This window comes from Pteronotus mesoamericanus, unplaced genomic scaffold (genome assembly GCF_021234165.1).
Source record: "Pteronotus mesoamericanus isolate MK-2021 breed Mesoamerican mustached bat unplaced genomic scaffold, CSHL_Meso_final contig_20, whole genome shotgun sequence".
Taxonomy (NCBI): Eukaryota; Metazoa; Chordata; class Mammalia; order Chiroptera; family Mormoopidae; genus Pteronotus; species Pteronotus mesoamericanus.
Window position 1 is genome coordinate 99078046 of NW_026555085.1, and position 23444 is coordinate 99101489.

The 23444-nt window shown below is 39.7% G+C and overlaps 1 protein-coding gene across 4 annotated transcripts in view; it reads left to right on the top strand.

The window, feature by feature from the left end:
- Window positions 1-23444, top strand: part of ARID1B (AT-rich interaction domain 1B) — a 399594-nt gene that overhangs the window by 222832 nt on the left and 153318 nt on the right. For all 4 annotated transcript variants that reach the window (XM_054570149.1, XM_054570150.1, XM_054570152.1 and 1 more), the window contains exon 5: window positions 15947-15988. In XM_054570149.1, the coding sequence (XP_054426124.1) occupies window positions 15947-15988 (42 nt within the window). The remainder of the gene's footprint in view (window positions 1-15946; window positions 15989-23444) is intronic.

A 23444-nucleotide genomic window follows, 5' to 3' on the forward strand; every position in this document is an offset into this window, starting at 1 on the left:
CGGGGCTTTCTGCAAGCCCAAAGAGGTGCCAAGTGCCCTGTGAAACGTGGTTTTGTGAAGTTTCTGCTGACACAGCTCAACGTTTAAAGGAATTACTCCGGTGGATTGACGAAGGCAAAGAGCGTTTTCCTGTGCCACTTCTAGCCACAGTTCCACCAGAAATTGCTTCATTTGCCCCCTGACCTTATCATCATCCCTTTGGCTTGTCAAAACCTGCGTGCTTTTTTTTCCCTATTACTTTTGGTACATCTTTCTTTCACCCCTTCAATTCCCCCACCCCAAAAGGAACACCACCACCCAACTTTTAAGGCTTGATGAGCTGCAACTTATTTTGTGTAATTGAAATGAGTGCTTGATGTTGGAAAAGCACCAAAAGAGCTGGGAAGAAAGGACTTTGAGGTCTGAGCTGAGCTCAGGTCACCAAACGCAGGGCGGGTCCGGCGCCTGTGGGCAAGGGGCCGGGCCAGTCAGCAGGGGCGGGGTCGGCGCCGAGTCCAAACCCCCAAATACTGAGCAGTACAGGTGGCAGGGGGTGAGGGGGCAGGGGTGGGGCGGGGCGGAGCTCAACGCACTTGACAATAACAGGGCAGGCTCGGGGTGAGGGGCGGGGTCAGAGCTGAGCCCAGGCTTCAAATACTGGGCGGGGCCTTGCAGCGGAGGCCGAGGGGCGGTGTGGCCTTGCAGGGGTGGGCGGAGCCTGAAGTCGTGGCCTACAGGAACTCAGCTGTGCTGGCGGGTGAGGGGCGGGGCTGCGGCCTCCATTGGCTGCTGCTTTGGGCTCAGAATTGCCAGGAGCTGGACTCACCCAGGCTGGGGCTGCTTAGACAGGTTTCCGTTTGTGTAATAACTGCGTTTTGGAGCCAAGTACATGATCATCCAGTTTCCTTGGCCGGGAAACCAACTCACAGCATTTTTTAAAAGTTTGAGAAAAGTTTAACCTTGTAAAATTTCTTCTCCTCCTGCGTGTGCTTTCCTGTTCTTAATTAAATGCTAAACAGTCTTTTGGGAATATTTTCTGTTTTTCAGCCTTTCTCTGTCATGAATAGGGATCCACTGGGTGTTCTCATTGGTCCCCTTCTGTAGGAATTTTAAGTAGAATGTCACAATCTAACCTGTGACATTTTCGATTTTGGTAATGACACAAAACTATAGTAGATTATTAAGACATGCATTTAATCCAACTACGTAGTAGTAATCAACTATGGCCCCGTGGTTTTTAAACCTCTTTTATTCCATTCTATGGATGATGTAATTTCTAAGTCTGTTCATTTACTCTGTTGTTAATACTTCTTATGTAAACAGCTTACTATTTGGTTCAGGAGTTCTGTTCCCTCTTCCTCAAATTACCTCACTTTTGGAATTATGGAAATTGAATAAAGGATCTTATATGACAATGTAGTTTTGATTTAGTTTATCAATATCGATTCAAGAAATGAGTGTTTTGAAGAATATAAGAAATGGCCTTGAATAAGGTCTGAATATTAACATTTTGTTCATTTTAATGCAAATTAATGTTTCCTGTTCAGGTGAATATATGTAATGTTTACACCAATGACGTGCATGCAAACAACATTATGAGACAGACATTTCTAACCTTAACTGTTTATGACACTTGCCAGTTCCATTTTAAATTAAGTTCATATTTGATGTTTTGTTAAAAGGGGTGTGTCATATACCAGGATATACTATTGTATTTACCTGCCCTCCTCACATTACAGTAGGCACAAAGGGCAAATGCAGCGTGTGGTTAAACTGTCACTGGTGACCTTCAGTGGGCCAAGCTTAGCAGCTCTTTTTAGGCTTTGAGCTATAGTCTTGTATAATAGTGATTAAACCAATTGAGGTCAATGAGTTTTTAAACTCCCTGGCTTTGTAGATACTGAATTGATGGAAAGGCTTAATTTTCTGTGTATTTCAGAAATGATACATACACAGTAATGGGGGAGAACAAACTCTTTCACATAAGATAATGGAATTTGAGAACAGTGTAACATGAACTGAAAAGACAAGAATTTCACCTCTCATCCTCCTGGTGTCTTCTGTGGTTCCAGGGAAATCCTCCAGCCCCATTGGTGAAAATGCATCTGAAATTATAGGCACATCAAGCTTCACTTAGGAGTCACCATTCTGATGTTATTCAGAAAGTGTTGGATTTAAAATCCTAACCCAAATAAGCACCAAAGAGATGCCTGTTAGGATGGTCACATATGCCCACTTTCACCAAGGGCAGTTTCTATTTGCTCTAGGTATTTATCAGGTTTAGAGCAAAAATTATACTTTGCCTCCCAAATATCCTAGTGATTATGAGCCCTACACTCTCTCGAGTTTTTTCAAAGGAAATTTTGAAATAAATAATAGATTAACTGAGATTTCAAGCAAATGTCTGATTTGACTAATATTGCATGTAGGTTGTAGATAGGGCTAAGATACAAATGCGCACATGCGTATGCATGCATATACACGTGTTAACAGGTGTTAGTGAGCTTAGAGGTTATTTTTATTTTTGACTTTTACCCAGTTCCCCATTTTTTAAAATAGTGAATTTGTGTTCAATGTAATCGGCATCCCCATCCCCTTTTAAAAAATAAAATACAGCATTGAGCTCACATTTATTATGGGTAGACTTAGCTGCCTGTGCAGGGTTGTCACTGAACCCCAGGGTTTCATTCTGGAGGAAAGTTTTGTTTTACAGTATTTTGCTTCATCGGTACTACAGTTCTGCTTTGTGGACCTTTGATCCTGTAGGCCTTCTACCACGAACACCATGACATGCAGTTTAAGTGTTTCAGCAATTAGGTGAGGTACATTTCATCCCAGACGCTGCTTGTATTCCTGTTGATAAAATGATTTGAGTAAAGATCTTCCTGTGCTTATATTTTTTAATATTAGCAGTTGGGATCTTCCATATCTAGACTAGGTTTTCTCAGCTTTGGTACCATTGACTTTTTGGGCCTGATACCTTGTTGCTGTAAAGGAGCTGCCCTGTGCATTGTAGTATTACCCACCTGTGATGACCGCAGATGTCTGGAGTCATTGCCAGATGTCCCCTGGAGGGAGGGAGGGTGTTGTGCACAAATTTGTTCCTGGTTGAGAACCACTGGGCTAGACAAAAATTTAATCCACTAGAAATCCCTGGCCAGAGTTGTATATAAACTCCTGGTTTTTAAAAAAGACATACATGAATGTTACTGCCAAGTAGTTAGTTTCAAGTTTGGCTCTATATTGTTTATTTCGGAAACCTCATTTTTATTTAAGGAGCTGTAAGAAATTTATATGACTAAAACTGAGCCTAGTTAATATAAAAATGGAGAAGGGCCCTACTGAGAGTAGATGTTCCAGGCAAAAATTAAGGTTTTTCTACTTTGAAGCTGTATTTCAAGTTTTTTGCTACTTTCTAAGTAGAAAGCAGTTTTGTGGTGTAAGCTCAGTAAGTGAGATTTTTCTTACATTTCCTAGGATTTTTGAGACTGACTTTCCAAACAGATGTAAATATGTTATCCTTCAAAGTATTTTGTTTTAAGATTTGAATTTTTAAAATTGAACTTTGAAATTTCTGAGCTACAAGTGAAGGTACTATTATGAAAAGGTAAGTGTCATGCCTTAGATCTGAAGTTTATATACTATATTCTTGTCCTAACTGGTACATACTACTTTAAGCTTAATGTTACTGTAGTTTTAATTCAAAGCTTGTGTAATATTTTCATGTCTCAACCTGTGCTTTAGTATTGGCTGTGGTTTGATTTTAAGTTGATTTGCTGGTTTCCATGTTCAAGTTCAAATTTATATGCACTTGCACTTGTATTAAATGAGTTTTTTTAAATTAGACACATGCTTTTCAGCTTCAAAAAACAACCTAACCAAAAAATTTCAAACCCCCCCATAGAAAAATTCACAAATGAAGAAATCTGTAAAAATTATCAACTGAAAATTTCATCTATATGATTTAAAATGCCAGCAAAAGTTACATACTGTACAATGAAAATCAAAGGCATTTTGAGCATGAGGAACCATGGGATATTATTTTAATTCTAGTCTCTGTATTTGGAAAAGCTAACATTTTTTGAGTACCATGGATTATTGTGTTATGAAATGCAAAACACCATAATACTTAAAGAATAGCATCCTAAGAGAACCTCACAGTGTTTCTAATAGAACAGTCCCATTACTGCAAAAAGTTTCTCCTTGCCCCTTAGAGTCAACCCCTCCCTCTACACCCGGCTCCTGGTGACACTGATCTGTTTGCCTTCCCCATAGCCTTGCCTTTTCCAGAATGCCAAAGAAATGGACCATACAGCAGGTAGTCTTCTGACTCTAGCTGCTGCTTCTTAGCACAATACACATGATATTTATCCATGTGGCTGCTTTATGTCAGTGGTTAATTCCTTTTTATGTAGGTGAGTAGTTTTTCATTGTACTGATGGGGTCCATAGTTTTGTTTATCCATTTACTGTCTGATAGACATTTGGATTGTTTGCAGTTTTTGACAGTAATGAATAAGCATCTACAAACATTCTCATGCGGGTTTTCATGTGAACACATTTTCATTTCTTTTGGTAAATACCTGGCGTTAGGCTGTCTGGATCATGTGGTGAGACTAGTTTTACCTTAGCAGGAACTCCAAACTCTTATCAAAGTGGCTGCATTATTTAGTTGCAGTAGATTATTTAAAAAAATCAGTTCTCATATTTGAATCCCATGTTTTTAAACTGGGGGGGAGGGGGTGGGTGTGGGGGTGTGTGTGTGTGTGTGTGTGTGTGTGTGTGTGTTTCTTGCCATTTAATATTGCTGTCTGAGGTGAAAGCAGAAGTTACCTTCTTGGTAATTTATTCTTTAGGGGAGCATTGTGATCTTACGTTACTATTATTTTAGAAAGTGACTTTATTCATGTCACAACATGCACCTCAGTATGTAGTAGTTAATAAAGCAGTTACAGATGAGTGTCACTAACAAGTATGGTGCCTTCCTTGCCCTTTGGGCCAGTCTTCGCTCCAAGGCTGTGCCTTCGTAGGTTTCTGGTCCTTGCAACGTTCTAACCTTAGTGTCAGGTGTGTGCAGACACCCAGTTCTTACGTGAGCAGGTAGATATAATTATCTTCCTGAATATTTTCTGCATTAAAATGCCCATCTCTGGAATTAGCAATATTTTTTGACTATTTAAGACTAGAGATTCTTTAGAGACAGGCTTTTATGGCTCTGTATTCTAAAAGAGGAATATTAAACCATGCTGAACTCCAGTGGCATTAAAATAAACTCAGTAACAAAGCTTTTTCACACAACTTGTACCTATTTTTGAAGGCTTCCTCTTTTTCTGTACTTTTTTTTTTAAGAAGATACGCTTGTTTTGGAGAGAGGAAGAGGGGCAGAGTGGAATAGTGGTATGCTGACAGTTGGTTGCCTTGAGAACATCAACCTTTTTTTTTGTTAATTTGCCTGTTCCAGAACTTCCTGTACTAGCCTCAGTTTCCTTCACATACTTAAGCTCTTGGTTTAAAATTTTCGTTACTCTTGCCCTTAGCAGATAAGGCTAATCTCACACGGCTCGTGTGAGGAGAGAACAAAGAGGGCGCCAGGGGTGGTGTGGCGCCAGTTTAGTTTAGGTTCTTCGGACGAGCAGCACCTTAGGGAGCTATGAGAAGAAGTAAGATGGGCTCCTTCTCTCTGGAGACTTCTTCGGCTTGCCGTTGCTAACATACCTAATTAAATAGGTAGATTCTTCAAAGTAAGTCCCATCTAAAACAAGAATCAGTTTTAAGGTAAAAGGTAAAGGTTTGTAGTTAAATTTAAGTATGACGGACCTTATATTCTTTCCCTCTCTTTTATTGTCTTGTCTTTCTGTTCCATTTTGGTCATGGTGATAGTCCTAAACAATTTAATTTAAGCTTGTGATAAAAGTCGGATTGTAACCACTGTTCCAGGGTTTTTAAAACCAGTCCGCTTAGGTGGGAGCTTTTTTCCTTTGTCATTTTTCTTACAAGCAGACCCTGGTGAAAGAGTTGGTGAGCCAGAGACATGTGAGTAGGTAAGAGAGCAGCACAAAAGAAACCAGTGGCACAGACTCAAATTAATAATGTACTAACAGCCATTTTAGGGCAGTAGCAGAAGTTTAAGTTGTTGATCTGAAAGTGTTTTTTTAAAACACCTTTTAATTTGCATCCAATCTGGTGAAGTCATCTTTTTTGCACCTCCTTCCCTTAGACCTGGTGATAACTTTTACACAGCCTTTATCCCTGGGTCTCCACAGCCTGTGTATAGAAAGTCTTTTGCATAATGATTTTATAACCACTTTCAAGTTGCTTTTCTGAGCTGACCTTCGTAGGTGTGGGACTGGGCGAGGGGTAAGTACAGCCAACTTTTATTACCTTAGTAGATTCATCTAGTTATTTGTAAAATACAGAATTTCCCTCTTTGTGAAATGTAATTAAAATTAGAAAACAGAGTTTATATTATCAGCATATGTTTCTAGAGCATTTGAATTAATCAAACTATAGTGTATAGTAAATTTGAAAAAACTTGTACTATCAATTTATATATAAATGAGTAAAGACTTGGGTAAAGAGGGAAGTACCACTTAAAATAGCACTGAATTATGACAGAATTCACAAAGTATGTGACATGATGGAAGATGAGATAATATCTTAATTTTTATAAAGTTTAGATAAATTACCATTTTGTGTTCAAAAGTAATTGAAATACATGGACGCCTATAACTTTTTTTTTCTAGTTTTCCTTCATCAACCTCTTAGTGTTTATGAATAAGTATAGAAAATAAGGAATAAATGTTCACTTGAAATATACAGGAAAAGCAGTCCCATAAAAATGATGATGTGACAAGTAGTGTTTTACCGTAATATACTTTGTGCTTTAATAAAATAGGAAGACCTAAGGGTAACTATGAAAGCATTACTTTTCTTGAAAGTCTGATTTCAAAAGTTTGATTTGTGAATTTACATTTTTTGTATACATATTTGTTATATTAGAAAAATGAAATCATAAATCGATACATGTTGGTACATATTTTTTATGGTTCTATTGCCCATATTTCTTGATAGACACTGGAAAATATAGAATTGATTAACTTGTATTCATGTGATTTCTTTAGGAATAGCATTCTGAATGCCCCCACATCCACACTGGGGGTTCCTGCTTCACTCTGTCTCAAGGAGCCCCTCTGGGGAGTGGGCGTGGCCCTGGGAACAGTTAGGCCCTCCGGGTGCCATGTCCTCGTGGAGTGCGTGTGCCTGCCAGGCTCCTTCGCTGGGGCCTGCGCATGGGCACAGGACTCTCACCATCTGCTGTGTCGCGGTCAACCAGCTTCAATGCAAAGCTCACATTGTAGTGACATTATTTTTTAAAATTTACTGTGGAAGTATTGTAAAATGTACATGTTCTTATAAAATATTTATTTGAGTCATTCCTTGGGACAATAAAATTCTATAAGAATCAGTACACTTGATTCAAAAATAGGGAGAAAATAACTGTGTGGGCAACATACTTCCTTCATTGCTATCGATTTAACAACACCTAATCCTTTTAAAGGAATTAAAAGTTACTCTATGCTTAAGAGACAAATGCATCAAATGTGTGTACACACACACACACACACCCCCTCCCCCACCCCCCGCATCAGTAAATATGGTAGAACTGGGTTTTATTTTTTAATAACACTTGTATGTAAGGCAAGTGGGTATATAAATTAGCCAGATGGTACAGGAGACTTTAACTCAGAGGGCTTCGTTCGGCGGAGCATGTTTTACATCTTGTTACATCTATACCTGTGACATAATGCGCTGTGTCGAATTTGGGTTAATAAGCATGCATTGCATTGTTTGTGTCACAGCCTCCACATTCATTCACACATATGCATTCATTCAGCAGTTACTTGTTGAGCTCCTACTCTGCGTCAGACCCTTTCCTAAGTGAGAAACCTATAGCTGTGAATGAGAGTGAGTCCCTGCTCTTGTGAAGTCACGTTTTAGTAAAGGGACATGCAAGCCAGTTTCAGGTAGTAGCTTGAGAGAGGGAGGGGGCTCCTTGCAGAGTGACCTTTACACTATGAGAGCTACGAAGGGCCAGTGACAGGAGGATGTGGCAGAGGGCTGTTCTGGGAGAAGGGAGCTATAGACGCAGACATTCTGAGGTGAGGGAGGGTCGTTGGGAGGAACCGAGAGGCAGCCAGTGTGGCTGAACGTGGGCTTGGAGAGGTGGTGGGGCCGGGGGCCAATGAGGCAGGCAGGAACGCACTGGGTAGCCCCTTGAGGACATTAGGAAAGCATTGAGGTAGACTTTATGGTCTTGGGAAGTTTCAAGTCACACGTTGAGATGGAGGAAGGACTTGGCTGTGCTGATGCTCAAAGTGCTTCCAGAAGTGCCTTCAGTATCCTGGTGCTTTTGCCTGCAACTCCGCCAACATATAGATGTATAACAACTAGAGTTCTTTTAAAGTTGTACAGTGTATTGGTTAGCTTTTGCCGTGCAACCCACCAGTTCGTTGCTTAGTGCTCAGAACAATCATGGTTTCTTTAGCTCATGATCCTTCATTTTGGCAGTTCGGCCTGGGACTGGATTGTCCTGGTTTCTCTGGGCTCATTATCCCTTCTGTCAGCTAAGTGGCTTGGCTTCTTGGAGTTGACTGGTTCTTGGCTAGGGGGCTGCGGTCACCGAACCATATCTTTCTTATCCTCCAAGGAACTCGCCTGGGGCTTGTTCACAGGGTGGGTGTTTGACTTTCAAGAGGATGATTAGAAGTAGCATCGCCTCCGGACTCTTGGACTTGGAAGTGGAATAGTATGCTTTCTCTTGCTGCCTTCTATTGATCCAAGCAAAGCACATGTCCCGTCCAGATGGAGGAGTAGAGAAATGGACTCCGTCTTTTGATGGAAGGGGCTATAAAGTTACCTTGCATAGTGGTGGCTGTTTTTGTACCCTGCTCTACACTCAAGGTCTCCTTTCTCTGAGTCATATCGTAAGTTCATAACTGCTTTGCGACTCTAAAGTGAGGGTGTCCTCCCTCAGAGAGCATAATTAGAAAGAGGAGTGTGACCACAATGTTGACAACCTTTTTAGAAATGTACCAGCCTAGGATATGAAGGCGCAGCTAACAGTGTGGTATAAAAGATAATGTGAGCATAACACTTGTAGTGAAAAGCGTAATTATAACATATCCTTTTTTTGTCTTGAAATAAAATTCGTGATATTAAGTACATGCTTTTGGGTTTCATAGATGAAATTTATCATTGTTATTGGTATTTATTGGTTCCCTATATAGGAACAGGTTTTTAGTTAATTTTAAAAACGTTGAGAGAATCTTGGTGCTTTTGCTCAGTAGTGTTTCCCAGGAGCAGGCAGCACCGTGTGTCCTGCCGCCAGCCAACCAAATGCTGGGCCATTTTAGCTGCCTGTGTCCTTGAGCTGTCATGTGGCCTGAACATGCTAATAAGGAGAATGAGGAGGATGAATAAGAGAAAAATGCTGACAAGATTTTATGTTTAAGCATTTTTAAATGGATTATTAAAAAGTAAGATGATAATAGTAGTAAGAAATGACAGAAAAAATGGAACAACTTTCTTGCTTGCTAAAATTAAAACTTTGAAACCCAATGTGAGCTCTGTGTGTGTACGTGCATGAGAGAGAGACAGAGACAGAGAGAGAGAGAGAGAGAGAAGACACAACATGTGCACAGGCGAGCAAGGGCTATGGAAGAGGGGCTTGTCCTGCATTTTTAATTGTCATAAATCATGGGACTTAGTTTGGAGCAATTTATTTATGTGTATGCTTCTCCTTAATGTAGGTAAAAGTATGCTTAATGGAATAGGTCCTGGTGGTATACTGATCTTTTTGACTCAACCAAAGCAGACACAGCGATCTTTGTAATTAAAATAGTATTTTAATCCCTTGAATTATCCAGGCAAAAGTTATTTTTTCCAAGAGCACATGAATTCTTAGTAATTTGGACAAATATTGTGACTGTATATTCAATCAGGTTCTTATTATTATCAATCTCCCCCCTCACTCCCACCTCCCTTTGAGCTGAATACCTTTTTCCATTCCTGCCTGGAATTGGTGGCAAAATATATATCATTTTAATGTTTAATTACGGTGAAGACATAGTAACTTTGGTCACTGGAGAAAGTAATAGATTATTTTGCATCACAGTTATTGAAATGGAAAATTAAAACTGAGTCACCTCTTCTTGTTATTTCAAAATAAATTCTAGGTGAATCAAATATTTAGATGCAAAAAAATAAAGTCAAATGTGTTAAAAGAAAACATGAATGAATTTTTCAAAAATCCTGGAGTGGGGAAGACTTTTCCAGCATAGCATGCATTCTAGAAGGCATGAAGGAAGAAAATGGATAGATGATAATTATTTTCCTATGTTATACAATGCTTCCTGAAAACTGAGTTTTTCATGATTATGTAATGATCTAGCATATGACTAGACCATGCTTTACTTAACCATTCCCTGTTTTTGTACATTTTTTTTGTGATTTGTCTGTTATTTCAAATAATGGTGTTGTACAAATAATTAATAAAGAAATATATACAGAGTTGATGACAAATTAAATCACAAAGATTGATTTCCCAGCAGGTAAGTTGCTGAGTAAATGTGCACGAATGTGTTTGAGGCTCTCAGTGGTTAATGGAGAATTACTTGCCAGGAGGGCTGTTCTCTCCGACTAGCCACCACAGGTGGGGGGGGCTCTGTTGTACACACAGGCTGACTGCTCTATTTTTAATTTCTACCAACTTTGAATACAAGATGTTTGCCTGCTTTACTATGACTGCTATTGACATGGGACAATTTCTTAGTGTTATTATTGGCTTATTCTCACTTTTTATTTGAACAAGAAATACAATGAGAAATAAGTTTTTCTCCTTTGAGAACAATCACCGATGTGTTTCTTGCATATTTTTTCAGAAATGGTCTAAAAATCAAGCCTATTAAGGGATACCCCCAAAAATCCAGATTTATGTATAAAAAATTGTGTATTCTTACACATTGAAACTTCATTCACCTTCCAGGTACTCTGCATTTGATGGAATGCACCTATCGAGGCATTTTTTTTCCACTGCTCAAAACAGTTTTTGAACTTGTCTATTTTGATTCCTTTTAGTGCTTCTACCATTTTTTGTTTTACTCTTCCACATCAGCAAAAGGTTTCCCTTTGAGGACTTTTTTTATCTGGGAAAACGAAGAAAGTCGCTCAGGATGAGATCAAATGGATAGGGAGGCTGGGGCATGGGGGTCATGCCATTTTTTTGGTCAAATACTCCTGAACACTGAGAGTAGTTAGTATATGGGCAGGTGTGCTTGTGAATCGCCCATCATGAAATGGGCAAACACATTGAGTCTTCAACAGCCAGATGCAGCCTCCCCAGACAACGCCAGCTGGCACACTAGGCCAGATGGGTCCCTAGCAGGGAAGCCTGTACTAAAGGGGATCTACCCTCCAGAAAATAATTGGGGTTTTTTGGGTCCCCCCTCATATACCCACCCTCACTTTTATTTTAAATACAGATGTTAGCTTACTACACACACTGTTCTGATTCTTTCAGTTAAAGTAATACAGTCTCTTAACAGCAGCCTAGAATTCTGTTGCTTGGCTGTATGACTATTTATTAAACACTTCCTTTTGATGGACATTTGATTGATGGTGGTTTTCAGCTTTTTATTGTTATAAACAACTCTCATGGATAGCTTTGTAAATCTTTTGTTTTTGCACTTGAGTATCAGTGGAGTTGGTGGGTTAACACCTAACGTGCACGTGCATTTTGGTGGATTTTGGCAAAATGCACTTCATTCTAATATATGTTCTTATTATCAGTGCAAGGTTATGATTTCAGTGATTTCCCACACCTTTTTCAACATCATAATTTTCAAAATTGTTAATCTTTAGTAATCTGTTGTGAGAAAAATAGAAAATTGTTGCGTGTTTTTATTTGCATCCCTTTAAATGTAGAGAAGATTATTTATGATTATAAATCATCATTATTTGTCACAATTTTTTGTTACAGTGTGGTCCTGATTTTAGAAACTTTTTTGATCAAAATGGGACATAGTTTTAGCATTGTTTTATTTTAAAGAAAATGCTGCTGGATATTAGTGTTCCCTACTTTGGAAGGGAAGGTGAAAAGGACTTTGAAAGTGATTCAGGAAAGAGAAAAGTAAAACCAGTTTTACTTCCAAATTCATGAATCCACATTTTCTCAATTTTCTTAATGGAATTATTGGAAATTAAAGTGGTTTCCTTTAATTTTGGCCGACGTAGGGCTTATTTTATTAGAGTAATTGAGAGTGAGAGGATCCGGGTAAAGGTTTCTGTGCTGGAGTCGAATGAAAGGACTGAATGGCTTGGCTGCCGCTGAACTGTGTGAGCTGAGCGGTCACACAGTGATTTTAGAAACTCTCTACAAATGAAACCCTTTTTAGATACCTGTGTTCTAAAGTATTGACTGCAGTATCATTTGAAATAAGCGTGATTTGATGGAACGGGCCTTACCTGGGACTTGGTAAGTGTCTGCTCGGTTAGCCTGCACGCCTTGCACCCCAGAAGCCTCGCTGCGTTCTCCGCCCCGGAGCGTCAGGTCTGCCCGGGAGCGTCAGGTCTGCGTCCCCTCGTTCCGAGTTGTCTTTGCATCTGGGGCAACGTCTGCGACCAGGAGAGCCTTGCTGTTGCGTCCTAGTTTTACTTTTGATAAAACTATTGCCCCTTTTTCTTAATGATTTTATAGTACTTCCAGTTTTATATCTCCCCAAACTGAACTTTAAAAAGAAAAACAATACCATTAATAATTTCCTCGGGTCATTTCTAAATTTGAATTTATTTTTTTAATGAATGTTTAAATACACCTCACCCAGGCATTAATACCAGAGCGCGACCACCACTTCCCCCTCCAGCACCAGGCGCAGCCCGGTGCGTGGAAGAGGGGTGTCCAGGCAGCGTTTGCTCCGGGACTCGGGTGATTCGGGTGAGCACAGATACCAGACGCTGCCTTCCCAGCAGTGCGAGTACTTCCGTTGGGAATGCACTAGTTTTTTCTAGTTAAAGCTAATTCCTGTTTTAACATAAAATTGTGACTACTTTAGAGCCAAATTAAATTTGATGATGATGGCTGACTAATAACTAAAATTCCATCAGATAAACACAAATCAACTGCTAGTTTATATATAGGAATTATAGGTGTTTTTGGCTGGTGAAATATAAAATACTTATTTTTTTTAAAGATTCAGATTTATGACAAAAGGGACAGGAACACTTAACATTTCTGTTGTTAGTTAAGTTTAATTATTACTACCTGCAAATTTTGTGTAAAGGTTGAAATACTCCCTTACTCCCACTAGAGGGGGATTCCTTCCAACTTAGGTAAAAATGCTCTTAGATCCAACATGAAAACCTTCATAAGACATTGATCTTTCTTTTTTATTAAATTGAGGTTAATCTCATGTTTTTAAATCATCTGTTTTTGTAGATATTGAAATTAAGATTTTACAGAAACAAAATATAAACGATATTGAAGCAAAGTACATCTGTATTTAAACCATTGTGCTTTTGAACAATACATTATTTTAAAAAATTGGCTTTCATTAAATTGGTAAATACTTAGGAATTTCAAAGCACCCCTTTGCACCCTCCTGGAGACAGGCTCTGGGGTGCAAGAAGCGGCTGACCTTCTGAGACTCACCTCCATCCTCAAGGCCCCAAACCTGTGTTTGTCTCTAGCTGCGGCCGTAGCCACACGAAGAGTTTCTAAATGCCACTGGAAAGCTTGGGTTTGCTCTCAGCTCAAGTTGTCCAATATATTAAAACCCTGTCTTTAAATAGATATTTATTTGCTTTGAATTTTTGTGCCATTTTGCCTTTTTACAATATGTTAAGCAAATGCAGAATTCCCACAGAATGATTTAAACTTTTTTTTTTTGCTGATTTAAACTATTATATTTTTTAACAATATAATCATATGTATATTAAAATAGCACATCAAGGTTGCACATAGCTAACACTGATGTGTGCAGATATGACCTGTATGTACAGGGGTGGGCAAAAGTGGATTTACAGTTCATATGGGAAAAGACATGCAGGCTATGATTATCATAATACAAGAATAAACTGTGTGTTTTGCATGCTCATAACTGTAACCAACTTTTGCCCCATCCCTGTATAATTCAAGAGCAAATGTTATAGTATTTATAGTAGTTAAGATTCAGCGAATTTGTTGTTTGTGCTTTCCCTTTAACTAAAGTCTTCAATGTTGATTAGAGGTTTCAATGTAAAGATACTTGAAGTTAGTAACCGAGTGTTTTGAAAGACAAGACTTAGGAAATTCAAACATATGTAGATTTCAAATAACTTTTTTTTTTTAAATCTTAAACTAAAAGTCTATAATACAACCTTGTTTCTAAATCTAACAATTAGCTTTGGGAATTGAAGTGTAAACAGAAATGCTGTCAGTGAATCTAGTAATGATTCTGTGCTATAGTTGATCCAGCATTTCAGCCTTTAGCCTAAAATCACATATGGTATCAGCAGCATATGGTTTTCATCAAAGTGAGACCGCTCATCCTCCTAATACCTGATCATGCATTTCTCTTGCTTTGTGTGCCAGGCCAGCCTCTGTCAGATGCCAGGTGGTGGGTGAGCTTCCCTTTCAGTAAAGCAGTTGGAGAATACAATTGGTTTCTCTTTTGACCCCTTTACTTTCATACTGGCTGATAGTGTTATTGAAATGATCTTCCTTTCTGTATTTCCTTCCCCCAAGGGAAGAATCCAATTTTGTTATAGCAAGATACATTGGACAGGCCTGTGTGCCTTCTATTCAAAACACGTACTACAAATACCTAATTTAAAAAGGTTTAAAACCAGCAGTGAAACCAGCTAGCCCGATGTTTTTGGTCTCCCCCCGCCGTCCCCCGGCCCGCCCAACCCCGTCTTCCTCAGATACTTTTTAAAAAATTCCTGTTCTGTTACCTTCTTTCCTTGATCTTTTTCATCTCATAGGTACTTTGTAGTAATCAGTTAAAAGCTTTATACATCAGACCGAATAATTGCTTAAAAAACAGTAATTATCAGTACACGTCTTGCTCCATGCAGCTTTTAAAATTCACGTGAATGAGCTCCATCTTCAGTGCCGTAGATGGACAGGCCATTGTGAGGTTTTGCCCTCATTTCACACCATGTTGCTTGGACTCTGCCCTTCCCGGAGCACTGCCTTCGGGAACTCTCGCTCTGCAACATTCCAGAGATCGAGGACTGCCGGCTCGGATGTGAGCAGGGCAAGAAAATACTAGCACCTTTGCAAGAATGGTGAAATTGCGTTACAAAGCATAACTTTCCCCTCGCTGTCCATAAAAGATCAAGAATCATACGCAGCATCCTGTGATTTAAGGGAGAAGGATGATTCTCCTAACTTTCTAGATCATTTTGAGGAACATATACCCCCACTTTCAACATGATAACAAATATATTCATTTGAAAGAAACTTTCCTGGTTATAAAACTGGGGCCTGGGACAGAGACCTGGACTTATATCAGCTCTTGAAGAGACCCAGGTCACCTCTATTTCTTGACTCCTGACATAAATCAAATGCCAGTTTTCTCAGAACTCTAAGTTCCAGGCCATGCCATGCCCTGGCATCTGTGGCTAGACTCAAAGGAGGGCTTTTTAAAATTATTTTAAAGATTTTATTTATTTATTTATTCATAAAGAGAGGGGAAGGGAGGGAAAAAGAGGGAGAGAAACATTGATGTGAGATAGAAACATCCATCGGTTGCCTCTCATAGGTGCCCCGTCCGGGGACCGAACCTGCAACCCCGGCACGTGCCCTGACCAGGGATGGAAACAGCGACCTTTTGCTCTATGGGACAAGGCCCAACCCACTGAGCCACACCAGTCAGGGCTCAAAGGAGGTTGTGATAGTGCCTAAATTATTTTTTTCCTTATGATTTCAGGTTGAAGTCTTGACCTCGGAGGATACCGACTTTGGACTCAAGGTGTGTAGTCTGATGTAGCTTATTATGTAGGTTCCATCAGCGCCGCACGCACGCGCCCCCCCCACGCCCCCACCCCCCGTCGGACTGGAAGCCTCAACAGACAGGACTTGCCCTTTCTTTTTTCTTTTTTTTTTTTTTAATTAAATGTAGAGGTTCTAAAATCTTCTGAAGTTTAAGCTTTCCCTTCTATTGTGATTAAGGTTAGACTGTGGTAGTATTTCCTTTACCTTCTCTCTTTGTTGTGGAGAATATGAGAAATAGTCTAGGAAACCATGAATTTTATGTGGTAATATTTACTTTTAACTTTAATTAGCTATAGAGCAGGGTTTACCAGACCCCCTCTCCCCCCAGTTTGGGGATATTGAAATTACAGCCACCGAATGTTATCAGAGTGCTGTCTTTGGTTCATAACTCTAGCTTCAGTCATCCAGTTATTCATCATCCCTGCTTCAAGAATGTGTTGAATCACTGTGTTCCAGTCAAAACTGAATTAAGTCCCAGCTCCAGCTCTTAAGTTGCTCACAGTCAGTTGGTAGGTATAAGCCTATAAAGAGACATAATATCCTCCAGTGTGGTTATCTCCATGCTAGAAATACGCATAGGATTGTGGGAGTACAGCGGAGTTGAGTGGGAAGGTTTTCTAGGAGGCGGATCCCTGGGCAGACTTGAAGGCTGGTGCTATATTTAGGCAAGAGAGGAGGAGAAGAAAAGTAAGAGCTATTTTTAGATTGGAGGACAACCCTGGGGGTGGGGGGAGGACAAAAGTAGTTAAATTCTGTCTGTGTGGAAAAGATCGGAGGTTGGAGAGATTTAAGATTTGAGTTTTATCCTACAGAAAATGCAAAGCTATTAAAAGATTTAAGGCAGGTAGTGGTTAGGTTTGCAACATAGATGATTTTGACCACTTGGTGGAAGATGGATTGCCAGAGACCAGGGGAGGCAGTTGAGTGGATCAGGGGAAGGGCAGAGTGGGCCTGCGCTAGCCCAGTGGGAGAGCAGAGGCCTCCTGAAGGAGCCGTGTGCGCGCGGAGCTCCCGGGACAGCCGCCGCAGGAGGCCCAGCGCTGAGGGCGGGACCGGGCACCGAGCGGGTGGCTCACTGGGACAGGGTGTGACCGAGCGAGCGCGTGTGGATTTTCTGCCATTACAGTCTTCCAGACCTGTAGTTTTTGTCATGTTTACTTGCTTTTCATACATATTTGCTACTAATAAATTGCGAAAGCCAATTGCTAAGAGGCACTCATTAGCGGAGCCTGACTTGGTTTCCATGTGAAGGTCTAGAATTGTGGGGAGATGCCACCCGCTCCTTTGGAAGCCAGAATTTTATTAAAAAGTGGGTAGATTTCAAAATATATCTTTTGCTCAGTATGATGTCTTTCCTGGAGTAAATTCTTAGTGCTTACTTGTTTGGCAGTAATAAATTTGGTCACCAAAATAAATTTTGAAGATTTTTTTTTTGAAACTGAATAGACAGAAATGAATGTTATATAACCAGTTTGTTTCCCAGTGCTAAATGGGTATTAGAATTCCATAAATTCAAATTTGGTTGGCATGTTCTTTGGAGGAAGAAAATTGTGAATTTTATGCTCCTTTTATGATTTTTGTTAGAAACTGTTACAAAAAATGTACGTGGAGAGGTTATTAAAAATGAATGATTAGGAATATCAAGGGTAAGTGTATATGTTGTTCTAAAAAAAAAGAATGGGAAGAAGAAAAATGATGAAATGTAAATCTTAGGGCCCACGGGTGACAGAGTCCCCGCTGTTGGGCACCAGTCCCTGTTGCGGGGACGGAGGGCCAACCTGCCCCTTCCATGCCACCTTTTAAACCAAAACCTAGGAGAACATAGTAAACTTACTAAGGCCATTTCTCTAAAACCCTGTTGCAGGACCCTCCATGTATTGTGTCTCTGTCTCTTCCCTACCGCATTTTCCCCTTTCTACCTTTTCCTGAAACTTTCCTAGGGTCTACAGTTGTATCCTTGCAAGAGGTCCCCAGGACCCTCCGGTTAAGCCTTCCTCCGTGGTAGGAGGAGGGGCTGAAGGCCGACTCTTGGTTCCCAAGGTCCTGGCCCACAACCGGCAGAGGTGGGACTAGACTTAAGGACTTTAGTAGTCTCGTTTTTCCTATTAATATATAAGTAAAAACTGTATATTTCCTCTTAATATTATTTTTTATCCTCTTTTGGCAGTAATTTTTAGTATTTGGCTTAGGCACCTAAAATGTGTTGAGAGAAAAGTCTAAGCTTAAAATACCTAAACATAAAATTTAAAGTAAATACTAAATTCATTTACCCTTACGTATTAGTTTTTATCTTTATCTCAGTGGAGTAAACATATCCTAGGGAAAAATAACATTAAAGTTCAAACTGGTCTTCTGACCCCCAACTAACATAGTCTCATAACTATACTGAGCCTTTGTACCCACCTAGCCTCCACCTCCTACCGCCAGCCTCGCCTCATACCTCGCCTTCCCCTGAAATGCTCTCCTACCCTCTGGTTGCACTTCAAGCTCACCCCACTGTCCAGACCCTGTCCGTACCTGTCTCCCTCTGCGGTGTCTTCCTTCGGGCCACAGACTGCTGAGCTCCTCTGGGCTCACGCAGCACCCACTGCCTTTGCAACGTATTTGGGATTTCTCTTTTGCCATCTTGTTTTCTCTTGCATATTGTACATGGGTGATAGTATGGTATGGCCCAGCCCAACTCCGTGATGTGGCGTTTTTCCCCAGTGAGATTGTAAAGCTTAGGGACTCTATCTTGTTATATTCATATTGACTTGACTTGGTTCACAGTATAAGAAACATTGCTGATTATTTAGAGATTTTTAGGTAGTGTAAAAATTGTGATAATTAACGTAGTACTACTACTGCATTGTGTTCTATTCTGGGATTTGCTCACTGATCCTTCTGTTATCTGGGTTGATATATTAGCTTGGCATTTTATGGTATAGCTCTGAAGAGTCCAACTGAAGGAAGATACACATTCATTGTCACCGCTTGTTGAAGCTGTTGAATGGTCCTGGTTGGCGCCGACAACCAGTCGTTCCAATGTGTCTGTCTCACTGTTAAATATCTTTGTTAATCAACTTCTGCAGCTGCAGGTATGGATTTCATTCTTTGTCATCCACTGCCAGTGGCTACCATGTAGGCCCCTTGCAGATACAGAGCATTTCCTTCTTCAAAGAAATTTCTGTTGGCCAAAGCTGGTCTACAAAATAAAGATTCCAAGTATTCATATGACACTAGACATTTTAACATAACACATTTCATGATGAGAACTGCCTTTTTTTGATGGCTATGAAAACCCGAGGATTAGAGCAGATAAGTAGAGAACAGAAGAAATGTTCTGTGAAACAAATATGTATCAAATAAAGTTGGCATATCTCACGCGATTTTGAGAATAGAAAAGTTTTAAACACGCTCAGGAAGTTAGGGATCTTTCTGGTGGTCACTTGCAATGCGTTATTCATTGATTACCTGGCATTCTGCCTTGGGGCTATTAGTGTAGAATTTAAGATTTAGAATATTTAGTAGTACATAATAAGATTCTACCTATTAACATGCTCTTCCTTGTATTCATGTGACCACATGAAAGCATATGTTAATTAATCTTCTTTTGGAAAACATTTATATCTTTCCTTGTAGAGCTACATGAAGCTCTGGTTCTTCTCAACTCTATCTTAGCAAAGTGTGTGTTCTGGTGAATTTACTTGTCTAACTCTGTAAGTGGGTGTGAATATAACTTAAGTGAAAGTACACCTAAGGTAACAATGTCATTGAAATGAAGCCAGCAGACATTTTCTTTTTGAAGTTCATAATCATATCAACTCATTACTTTTCCTAATATGAAGGATTTCTGTTTGCATTTAAATTTTATTTAATGAAAATTATTAGAAATCCTTAGAGAAGTAGAGGACCAAGTTTATTTTTCACTGTTCTAGTCATTGCATCTCAATTAAAATTATAGAATATATGTACATTGATAAAGTAAAAGAATTTTCTATTTATCTGCGAAGGAAAGATTCAAGGAGGGGGGAAAAATCTATAGCAGTTCTCAAGCTAAGATTGGGAATCCATGTTGAGTTGTTCCCTTCTTTTGTTAGAGAATTTCCCAGCCTCTCCTTCTGCCATCTGCTGGTGGTTCAGACACTTACATGTTTGATTTTAAAACAAATCTGCTTTATTTTTATTTAGGAAAGATTTGGGGGAAATGTTCTATTTACATTCACCTGTAATATTGTGATGCGATTTGCTTGTCATGTTTAATTATATTTTTAAGACTATTTTAGCTTATTTTTCAACTGTCTTTAGACAACACTTGAATATAAAATTTAGAAAAGACAGAGACTGTGCAGGCCAGGCAGGTGCCGTGAGGAGAGAGACAGACTTGCAGACTGACTTCAAGAGGCCTCAAAGGCCACGAGGGAGAGTTCTCGTGCCTCATTGGGGTCTTCCCTGATTTCTGAATTTGAGTTAAATATGGAACAGCAATTCTGTCCTACTTGTATAATTATGACTACTTGGCTGGAAGTGACTAGACCTTTATTTCACTTTAAGTCCTAATATAAGTTCAGAAAATTGATTTCTAGTTATCACTAACATTCTTTTCAGCACTAAAATGCTACAGGTTTTGCCTGGATCCGTTAGATCAGACCTTTACTTCTATCCTTATTTATTCTTCTGATTTCTTCTTGCTCTAGTGTTTGTCATCTTGGGGGAAATACAAATATTTTTTGTCCACAAATTTTTCCATGAAATAATGCCAAGCAAAATTTTTCATAAGAGAAACAAAGTGTGGGGATTTTATTTTCTACCATCTTTAATCTCCTTTATTCATTTTCTTTAGAGCTGCCATGACTAATTCTACAACCTTAGATTCATGGGTCAGTTATTTCTTCATCATTTCCTCAAAGAGGAAAAGTAACCCAAAACGTTCATCTCAGTTTTTGTCTTCACAATGAATATGCTCTGTACACCCCCTGGGCCGGTGCCCTTTACACAAAACTCAGCCCCGCTGGCCAGTCCTCTGGTCCTGGAGCTGGAGCTCAGGTTGAATCTGGAAGAATTGAGAGTTTTACGGCTCAGAATGGTCTAATGTTGGGAGTTTTATGTGGTTCCATCCAGTGGATCAGGGCTCTCCTGTGTTAGTTTAGGTCTACATTAGATTATGACAGTTTCTCTTTAAAAGCTTTTTGTCCCAATTGCAGTGTGTATGTGCAGTTTGAAGTTTCGGGTGATCACAGGGCGTGTGTGTGGAGGCCCGTGGGCGTGAAAAAGCGTCCGGTGAGCCACATACCCCGGTGAAAGTGATTGTTCCAGAACATTATGTGAAAAGTCAGAGATATTTTAGCACAACCAAGTGGTTCTTAGTGTGACAGTAGCTCCATTTCTTCGAGACCAAGTGCTTGGTCAGGTGATGGTGGGTGGCAGGCCTTTTGCTTGGGTGTCCTTAAGTGCGCAACGTCAGTTCCTGGACTTAGGAAGTACCTTTGTGCAGAAATGCGTGTCCTGATCATACAGCCGAGTGGGTGGGCGGGCACAGTGCAGTGCCTGCTTTGGTCAGAATTACGTTGTTTTCTGTTTTGTTTTGTTTTTTTAAAAAAGCTGTTAGGAATTAAACATGGCCTCAAGTGCTTTGGATCTCAAAAGTGATCTCTTTTCAGGGAGGGAGGAGTTATGCTGAAAGGAAGCTTATTGTATATTCTAGAGTTTGATTGACTCCATTTTTCCTCGGAGACATTATTTTGGTACTTTTTTTTTTTTGAGGACTTAATTTTCTAGTAATAATAAAAATGCATGTATTCTCCTTATCCTCACCCTCAAACACCTGTTCATTTGGGATGTGCACAAAAAATTAGGGGCTTATCTATAAAATGCCTTGGCATAGAGGTGCTGTGATCCTGTGAATAAATATCAAGCTGCTTAAGACTTGTTGGGAAAGAGCAATGAAATTAATCCAGGGAAGATGAGGGATGCTTCTGATTGTATGTGGTTCGGGTTTTCTCTGGTGCCAAATTTTAAAGCCAGTTTTGTTTCTTCAGATGGTGAAAACCCTCCTCCTCCCCTCCCACTGCCTTAAATCTGGCTTTTACCCAAGCCGCGTCAATTTTTGAAAGTCAGTTGAGAATGTCAAAGTGACTGGTGTTGAAAGAGCCAATATGTTGCATGATGCTTAAAGCCAAGTAGAACATTCATATGAATTAAAGAATATATTAGGAGATGATTTTTAAAAATCAGGCTTGAAAAGAAAAACCTGTTGAATTAATACTTGCATACCAGATGTATCACTGATAAATACTTGTAACAGATATTCCCGAATAAGCAATAAAATTACCATTTTACAACTGAAGTAATGTATCCTATGGGTACATTTGCAGAGATATGCCAAGAAAAATACACGCAGAGTTCTTCAAGTAATAATGCAAATAAAACATTTCATATTATAATTTTAGAATAACAGGATTTGGAAGCAAGAAAAAGTCTGGGAGACTATTTATTGTGTCTAAATTCTGCTTTTACTCTGGTCTTTTAACAGTTGGCTTTTTGATACTGTATAATTGCCTGAGTGTCTCTGTGTATATTGAAGGGCTGAATTGAATTGTCCGCCGCATTCGTAGTTGAAAATTTCACAAATTCTTAAATAATAAAAGTAATATATATTTTTTGCTTTGTTGCAATGATGGCCTATTTTCATACTTTCCTGAATTCTGTTGGTGTCGTGGCTACCACTGAATCACTAAGCAGAGGGTTTTGTCATGTAATTTATTCATTTGTGCACAGCCAGCGTGGCTGTGCAGCGTGCAGCGATCCTCTGTCCCAGCGTGCCAGGTCACGGGGACCTGCTGCTGCAGTGTGTGCCCGCTTCGCCCAGCGAGGCCGCTCCACTGTGCAGAGACGGCCTCTGGCTGGGCGGGGGAGCCCGCGCTGAGGCCAGAACGCACCTTGGGTGGCCACGTCCTTTGGTCTTAGCAGAACAGGGGAAAGGAGCGATGAATGTGGGGATGGGAAAGAGGTGCGGGAACAATGGGACTTGTGATCTGTGTGACCGAAACAGAGTAAATTAAATCCTATAGAAAATTTCATTTTCTTCTGCCCACACGTGGCAGGTTAAAGCACTTATTTGGCTGTGTTTTCCATGAAGCCATGTATGTTTTTGTAAGAAATTCCTCTTAACCTCCTTTACTCTTCCCCAAATTAAATTTTCACTATAAAATGACTATTTTGTGTCTTGTTGAGGGGAAGGGGAGGTGAAGAATGATATTAAAGAATACATATTACTTAAAATGAGAATTGCATATAGGCCTACATAGGATATTGCATAGTAAATATCATGACGAACCCAGTAAACTTACAAAAAGTATTCTAAAAATAATTTCAAACAAATTCCCTGACCATTTCTCAGAATTAAAAAGATTATTTATTGTATCTTAAGTTTGCAAATTCTTCTGATTTTCTCA